We start from the raw sequence: 8,431 nt of genomic DNA on the forward strand, positions 1-8,431 counted from the left end.
TGGACTCATCCCTGGTAGAGAGTGGCATTTTAGTCAATTTTAATCCGGGACTCAGGAGGGATTGGATATTTACAATGAATTTGAATTAAATTTGGCGTCAGTTTTTTTTTCTTTCTGTTTCGTGTGCTATCATTGTATCTGTGAATTTAACGTCAACCTCTTCGGTATCCTCTTCAGAGTCTTTTCTCGTGTGTAATAGCGGAGTGTTTCCTCCAGAACACGCATCAATGTACATAGGTGGCGTTGATGACCCCTCGCTTGAATTGGCAGTCCTGAAATTATAATGAATGCTTATATCATAAATGTACATAATTCATAGTATATTACTAGGCTAATGTAAGTTGGTACTATTAATTATTTAGCGATGATGAGTCAATCAATGAGTACTAGTAAAGATTAAAGTTAATTTATAATAATTGTCTATCATTGGTTTTTCCCCAGATATTCTACCAATGTAGAAACTCAGCGTACAAGACCACCTTATTCGTATAAACGTAATGCGTAATCGAAAAATAGTGTAATAGGCCAAGTGTTCGCTTCACCGTGGAATTTCTGTTGTACGGTTGTATCTCGTGATACCGTGAGTATTGATAGCCCTATCTATTTCTGCATTGTTGTATTGTTGTTTGCTGTATTTGCACTAAAACGTAAAGCCGGACACCCTGTTGGCCCACGGTCGTCGGCTCAATTCCATCGCGAGTCATTGGATGACGATCTACTCAGACTGTCTTCGACAATCAGCAGATGACGTTACGTCAAGTGGTCACAGAGAGTAGAGATGGATTTTTCGGTCGACGATCGTGCGACCGTCGTACGACGATGCGACTGTTACCGACAAGCAGCAGACGGCGTCGCATCTTCAATCATTGTTTACACAGAGCAGAGACGGTTTTGTCGGCAAATGCAGTATGTGCCCGGACTGCATTACTAAAGCCGGGAACTCACTGCAGCTGACGGTCGCCGGTCGATGCGATTCTATGGGAGAATGCAACGCCAAGACGCGCGCACAACGGATCGTTTTTAATAACGATCCGTTGAGATTGCCACCGACAATCAGCAGACGGCGTCGCCTATTGTTCACAGGGAGCGGAGTTGGATTTGTCGCACAACGTTTGTACGACCGTCGTACGACGCAGTGGGTCCGGCTTTAGGTCTACATAATGTTTTAGCTGAAGATAATTCCTTGAATTGTCATGATTGCGTCACAGGCACTCATTGTGAAGGCAACATTTTTTCGGCTACAATCAGAAGTTATTTCTCTTCAGATAGTTGTTTCAAACTTACACACAGAGTTTTCCGAACGTCCTTCTAAAATTTCCTCTTTGGATGCGTCCGAGTAATCAGGAGGGTACTCATTTATTGCTTCCAATCTACACGTAAGCCTATCAGAAATTTGTGTCAAATACATAGGCTTTCTCTTCGAAGCTGATTCCTGTTTATCTAAATAATAATAATTTATTGAACTGGAACGAGATGAAACATAGTTATCACTTTCTTGAATGTCGTGAAACTCAGGCCCTAAATGCCAGTAAGAGGAACAGTATTTGATTCTATCGACACATGGCCGGACGAGCAGCATGCAAGCTAAGACAGTCAATCCAATGTATAAGAAATTGATGTCGAAAATGGCTCCAAGCACAATGCATACAATGGAAGAGATGCACATGCATACTATGAAAACGTTTAAACAATGTTTGCAGACAATAAGAGATACACGCTTCGGGCTTCGTGGGATAACAACCACTTCAGTGAAAGTCAGTGTGGACTGGCGTCTACTAGCAGCGGTTTCAAAGTCCTCCATTTTGTCAGCTTTTAACTACCCTATGTACCATTTAGGGTGCTACTTCGAAGGTTAATAACTAATATCATGAACTTCAGAGAAAGCATGTGTTAAAAAAGGCCCTCATAAGAAAATTAACTTCGTAACGAATGATCAGTAAAATCTCCAAGTCCTGCAACCTTGTCTAACTCGTATTCGTACTATGGGTCTCATAGTTGGGTAGATAAGTGGCGCACAATATACACAAGAACAGTTTTGTCTTAAGCAAACACTATAGCAGTTTAATACTTGACATTAACCTCATCAGCACTTCGCCTACATGAACTTTGTTCTAATCGAAATGTAGACGCAATGCGTTTTAACGCGAAGAACAAATGAACAATACAGTATTTAAATTCGTTCAAGCCAGGCTTTCATAGAATCGCTGCACAATGTTTCAGTGCAATCGTTACACGCGTAGCTCTTCCCAACGTGGAAGGTTCTGATCAGACTGATCAAGCTTGGTTTCCATAGAATCGCTCACACTGAATCGTCTGCAACGCAATTGGAAAATTTGAACCAGGTTCAACCTCCCTGACAACTGTCGGTGACTGTCGCCGAAAGGGTGAGCGATTCTATGGAAACCTAGCTTCAGGTTGAACCTGGTTTATCTTTGCCGATTGCGTTGCAGACGATTCAGGTTGCGTTGCTAGCTGCCCTGACGCAATCGTGCAATTGCGTTGCAGACGAATCGGGGTGCATTCCCTATCGGCGACAGTCGCCGACAGTTGTCGAGAAGGTTGGACTTGGTTTAACTTTGCCGATTGCGTTGCAAACGAATTGGGGTGCCTTCCCGATTGCGTCAGGGCAGCTAGCACCAAAAATATATTTCACAAATCGATTATATTTTGGATCTAATTATTATACAATTTAATGAATTTCCACCTCTTATTATTTTCTTTTTCTTTTTGTTTCAAACTTTACCATGAAAAAAAATACTTTGTAAAAAAGAAGGCTTTAATTTTGACAAAAGTATTATATATGTATATATTAGTTACCCGTATTTTATTTGAAATGTAATATAGATTAAAGATGGAAAAATGAATGAAAACAATTAAAAAAAAGAGTGACAATAAAGGTGGGTGACTCCCACGAAAGACAAAAAAAGCAACGCAACCTGAATCGTCTATGATTCGTCTGCAACGCAATCGGCAAAGTTGAACCATGTTCAACCTTTCCGCGACTGTCGGCGACTGTCACCGATAGGGTGAGCGATTTTATGGAAACCGAGCTAAGCACGGTTTCCTAAAAATAGCTACACTGCCGCTATAGTGTTTTCAGTGCAATCGTTATACTGCGTAGCAGTCCCCGACGGAATCGGGAAGGATCCTCGATTCGTCCGACCAATCAGCATCACCGAAAGTTGTCGGCGATAGCGTGTAGCGATTGTATGGAAACCAGGCTTTACATTGGCGTACAGAAAAATACATACAATATACAAAGATAGGCAATTAACCAACAACTCGACTTCATTGTGTTGAACTGCGATGGTACCATGGTGAGTATCATAGCTCGCGCAGAGGTTCGCTCAGTAGTTATGATTCTTCTACAAGCACGTGGGCTGAAAGTTGACCAGAGCACCGAAGTAATCCCCTACTCTTCCAAAAGATGCACTGTAGATTTTTAAGGTGCACAAGAGCCAGGGTATGTGTACACCTGATTTCCAGTTTTGAGTGTTTTGATCGTTGCTGTATCCCAGAATTAAATTGTGATAAATTATGTTTTTCTTGCTATAATTTTCAATGACAGACTTTTTGAAATCAAAAAAATATTGAAATTTATTTTAGCTCATCATTGACGGTATTCTTTAAGTAATTTTGTGCGAATTTAGGCCAAGGATAGGCCCAAAAATATTCAGATATTTCCATACAGTCTTATCTAAGTATAGGCCTATATTCAAACTTTACCTACTTGACGAATTACGTCATCTTTTGTTTTCGCAATGACAATATTAATTGGTTTTTTTTAATACAAAATATATACATACATATTTACATATAAAATAGTATATAAAATTTAAGTAGTTAAGAATCAAGTATCAATAAAAACCGTTCCACCCAGTTTCGTAAGTAAAGTCTCAGTTTAAGGCCTAGTCGATTATGCTATATTTTATTAATATTGAGAACTAGACTATCTATCGTAGATGCTTATAAAATCGTTCCATTTTTGCGATAGCTTCACATTGCTTGCTATGGTAATGCACGACCATCACTTCCCACTGGTACTACTCTATTGTTGGGTGACCCGCATAATGAACCGTCACTTTACTTTATTCCAGTTTGCAATTTCTTGCGTAGCCATATCAAGGTGAATTAAATCCAAAGTTTAAGTTTCATAGTATGGGTTCACTCTGAGCTCGTACGCTACTTCAGTATTATTGCCTGAAGCAAGTCATTCAGTTCAGTATTTTCTATATTCCCTCGTGATTTGTTTCATGTTACAATAATTGTTCAGACTATAATGCGGTTGATACTGATTGTTCTGGCATGCGATCATTCCCTCTGAGGTTTGGTGCTGGTCTTGCGTGACTATTTGAGGCACCTTTGTTAATGCTACTATCTGAGTATTCTGCGTTTCTTTGAGGTGCCTCTGTTGGACTCGTCTCTTCTGCGTCCGTTTGAGGTATCTCTGATACGAGTGTTTGAGGTGCTTCTGTTGCAATTGTTTGACATGTCTCTGATATGAATGCTTGAGGTGCCTCTGGTGTGACTCTTTGGGGCGTCGCTGGTGCGATTCTTGGAGGCAACGGCAACACTGGTGCGACTGTGTAAGACGCCTCTTGTGCAGCTGTTCTAGGTGTTTCAGGCGTCACTGTTCGTGATGTGAAGTGACTCTCACTCGACTCCGTTATTGTTATAGCGTGTGATAGATCTACCTCTTGCCTATCACCATGATTCAGAGACAGACGTGGCATTATCAATGTAGAGCTAGTCTGATGTGTTATAGTTGAATCATCTGGTACTTGATAATGTCCTGCTGACTGGTTTACAGCTGCGTTCATTATGACTTCATAAGGCGGAGGTGGATATGACGGGTGGTCGTACGACCTATGAAAATAAAACAATCAGTTATAGTTTATATCGTTGCATTCAATTTTGTTTCAAAGTGTATCCATTTATTCTGAATTGTATATGGCACACAAGTTTATAACATTTTGTCCCTGGTTTATTAACTGATACGTGTTGTCAATAAATATTTCAATTTACAATTAAACATTATAAAACTGTCATACTGGACTATCCCCGTCGTCATTATTGTCGAATCTTCGTCGTCATTGTCGTCATCATCATTATCGTCACCAGATAATCGCCATCATTATCTCATCATCATCGCACCCATTACCATTATCGTCATCATCGTCATCATCTGATGATGACGATGATGACGATAATGGTAATGGTGCGATGATGATGATGATGAGATCATTGTCACCATTATCGTCATCATCGTCTCCATCATCATTACTATTATCATTACATCATCACCATCGTCATCATCATAGGATTGTCACCATCATCGTCATCATCATCTTCATCACTATCATATTTACATCATCATTACCATCAAGGTACGGTAGTTTATTTTATTTAAAAAAAAACAAAAAAACTGCATGAAAATCAGCGCCTTGCCGAACACGGGTAAGTGGTTATGCACAGTGAGAATAAAATCGCTTACCTTATATGATACGATGCCCTGCCTAACGAGTACGGTTCATCAAACACAATGTTGTCGTAGGCCGGCGGAGGGTCTATATCAGTAGGCCCATTACTACTTTCACCGACAGTGGCAACCGACCGAGAACGACGTACCGACGGTCGCGTAGTTGTCGATATTCGTGAACTTATTGAGATGGCCCTTCGCACGGCACGACTATCCGGTGTTCTGTCGCAGTATTTGAAAAACCCACTCAGTCCTACCACCATCAGTATAAAGGTTCCTAAAATAGTCATATACCATGTCGCACTACTCAATCCTACCACAATAAACAACGTAGCGATCACTACACAGCCACTAGTGAATCTTTTCACGAATAATTCTCTTCTATTCGACCGTCTCGACCGTCGATCGTAAAATATCGGCAGAATTATTGCTGAACTCATAATCGCGTAAGGAACTTAATTATACCACTGAATTAAACCAGAGAAGATCGAGTTCTCATCGTAAACTCAGGTAGAGCTGCATAGAAACATAATGTCTGGTGTGTACGTACATACTGGTTTCGCTGTGACAGCAATTACCGTTATAGCCAATTAAAATACCCATCCAACAGACGGCAGTCGAAGAAAATTATTGATTTAATTTATGATTTGTCTGCCGTCATCTTCCAACCAATATGATTGAGTGGAATCACGGCCTGCAGCATTATTATAACCGTGATTATCATTTAAATCATATGCCTTTCCAGAAAACACAACAAACCTGTGTCAGGAGTTATAGTCCAATAATGTGAAATCGGATATTGGTTAGGTTACGAAAATCCGGAGCCTGTCGTTGAAGATCACGATTTAAAGAGTGTAATCAACTGAACACCATAGTATTCTTGTGTGGCGAGGTTCAGCAATATTTATGTATTCGTACAATATTCTTGTTAGATCCGTTAAAATAGTCTAGCCTATTGTGGGGCGAATGGCCGTTTTCTACGTCAGCACAGCTCAGCTTTCTCTCTTTGTATTCATTCAGTGAAATACTAATCTGCAACATAAAAGAACTCTCAATTTTTTCAATACTATAACGCACTTCATATTATTAAACTTTACAATGAGCAATGCATGAATCAACACAAATGGGCTATACACACCATCACTTGCTATTGCGTAGAGAATAAACTCAGGTACCATGATGTTTTCCTCAAGTATATATATATATATATATATATATATATATATATATACAAGTATATAAAAAATCCCCAAACGGGATGCGAACCTGGGACCTTTTGCTGTTTATGCAGTCGCCTTTAACAAACTGGGCCATTGAAGCTCAAGCATATATACCGGTATGTAATAAATAAATATATGTTCGCATCCCGTTTGAGGATTTTTTTTTTCGCTTGAAGGTTAAAGAGGAACCTGTGAGTGTGAAGCATGTTGCCTGGATGCGAACCCCGGACCTTCTGCCTTGGCACGCCTTAATCAAACTGGTGCATAAGGGCTTAGTTAGACATTAAAATCCAATCAGAGGCAACTGATTTTCCAACTCTTTCTCTTTCGTGATTTGAACAACGCTAGTTAAAACGACGCACAAAGAGGTCGATTTCCCAAACGAAGCACCATGGCCTCATTCCTTTAAGGCGGCTGCATACACAGCAAAGCCTCCCGGGTTCAATGCATATTTATATGTGACCGGCTCTGAAAAACCCCTACATTATTGTCGTAATTTCTATGTTCGCACTAGCACACTCAAAATGTTCGAGAATGTTTTTTAACTGCAAAATGCATAAATAAATAAATTTAAAAAATCAAATGAATTATACAAATGCAAAAAAAAAAAAAAAAAATAGAATTAAATTACAGTGAACCAAGCTGGATATTTCTACAATTACCATGTTAAAAATATAGTGAACAACTAGGCCTATAATGTTTGTCGACAGTTATGTATCTCGCATGTGACCGGACTGACTTTTTCGCATATATTAATATTATTAGCATAATAGTTGGATTGAGTATGATAAATAGGCCTAAGGGTATATTGTGTTGCCAAGGCAACAGTTTTTAAGTACAAGGTCAAAGCATATCCGACATCATCAATATATTTATAACAATCCTCTGCGCACAAGGACAATTACTCACGTCACTAGGACTATGTTGGTGAAAATAGATGTGTATAAGAGACAGATTGTTGGGTGACCCGCATAATGAACCGTCACTTTACTTTATTCCAGTTTGCAATTTCTTGCGTAGCCATATCAAGGTGAATTAAATCCAAAGTTTAAGTTTCATAGTATGGGTTCACTCTGAGCTCGTACGCTACTTCAGTATTATTGCCTGAAGCAAGTCATTCAGTTCAGTATTTTCTATATTCCCTCGTGATTTGTTTCATGTTACAATAATTGTTCAGACTATAATGCGGTTGATACTGATTGTTCTGGCATGCGATCATTCCCTCTGAGGTTTGGTGCTGGTCTTGCGTGACTATTTGAGGCACCTTTGTTAATGCTACTATCTGAGTATTCTGCGTTTCTTTGAGGTGCCTCTGTTGCTCGAAACAATTGACCATCATGTTTGAACAACTCGGGCCTCTCCCTATCGCATAATTTCCACGCTGGCGCTATTACTCCTCGCAGTGGCGGATTCAACAATAAAAAAAAATCATATATCAATAAATTTTTTCTTCTTCTTTCTTTTTCTTTTTTCTTTTTACTTTCCAAAGGGGGTGGGGGGAACTACAGATGGGCTCTAATCCGAGATGGGCTTCTTCTCTAGATTACGGTTATGGGCTTCTATTCGAGGTTTTACGGTATACTGTCAGTTGTATATATGATTACATAGGCCTACTTTACCGATGTCAGCCTACCAGTACAGAAAACTACTAGTTCTTCATTATGATCTGCTTACCAAGAAAGGATACAAGGACCACATATAATATTGATAAATAATCAGTTGTGCTCTAGGC

General features: G+C 39.6%; 2 protein-coding genes across 2 annotated transcripts; both read right to left on the reverse strand.

The window, feature by feature from the left end:
* On the reverse strand, positions 1 to 2,621 carry LOC117105035. The gene is made up of 2 exons (XM_033246031.1): positions 1,287 to 2,621; positions 1 to 272 (listed from the first exon to the last, which is right to left on the reverse strand). The coding sequence occupies exons 1-2, from the start codon at positions 1,799 to 1,801 to the stop codon at positions 98 to 100; spliced, it is 690 nt and encodes a 229-aa protein (XP_033101922.1). The 5' UTR covers positions 1,802 to 2,621; the 3' UTR covers positions 1 to 97.
* Positions 2,622 to 3,570: 949 nt separating this feature from the next.
* LOC117105034 lies at positions 3,571 to 6,506 on the reverse strand. The gene is made up of 2 exons (XM_033246030.1): positions 5,495 to 6,506; positions 3,571 to 4,866 (listed from the first exon to the last, which is right to left on the reverse strand). The coding sequence occupies exons 1-2, from the start codon at positions 5,917 to 5,919 to the stop codon at positions 4,275 to 4,277; spliced, it is 1,017 nt and encodes a 338-aa protein (XP_033101921.1). The 5' UTR covers positions 5,920 to 6,506; the 3' UTR covers positions 3,571 to 4,274.
* Positions 6,507 to 8,431: the final 1,925 nt, after the last annotated feature.

The sequence above is a fragment of the Anneissia japonica genome, unplaced genomic scaffold (assembly GCF_011630105.1).
Source record: "Anneissia japonica isolate Jap-2015-1 unplaced genomic scaffold, ASM1163010v1 scaffold287834_len5846547_cov211, whole genome shotgun sequence".
In the NCBI taxonomy this organism is placed as follows: Eukaryota; Metazoa; Echinodermata; class Crinoidea; order Comatulida; family Comatulidae; genus Anneissia; species Anneissia japonica.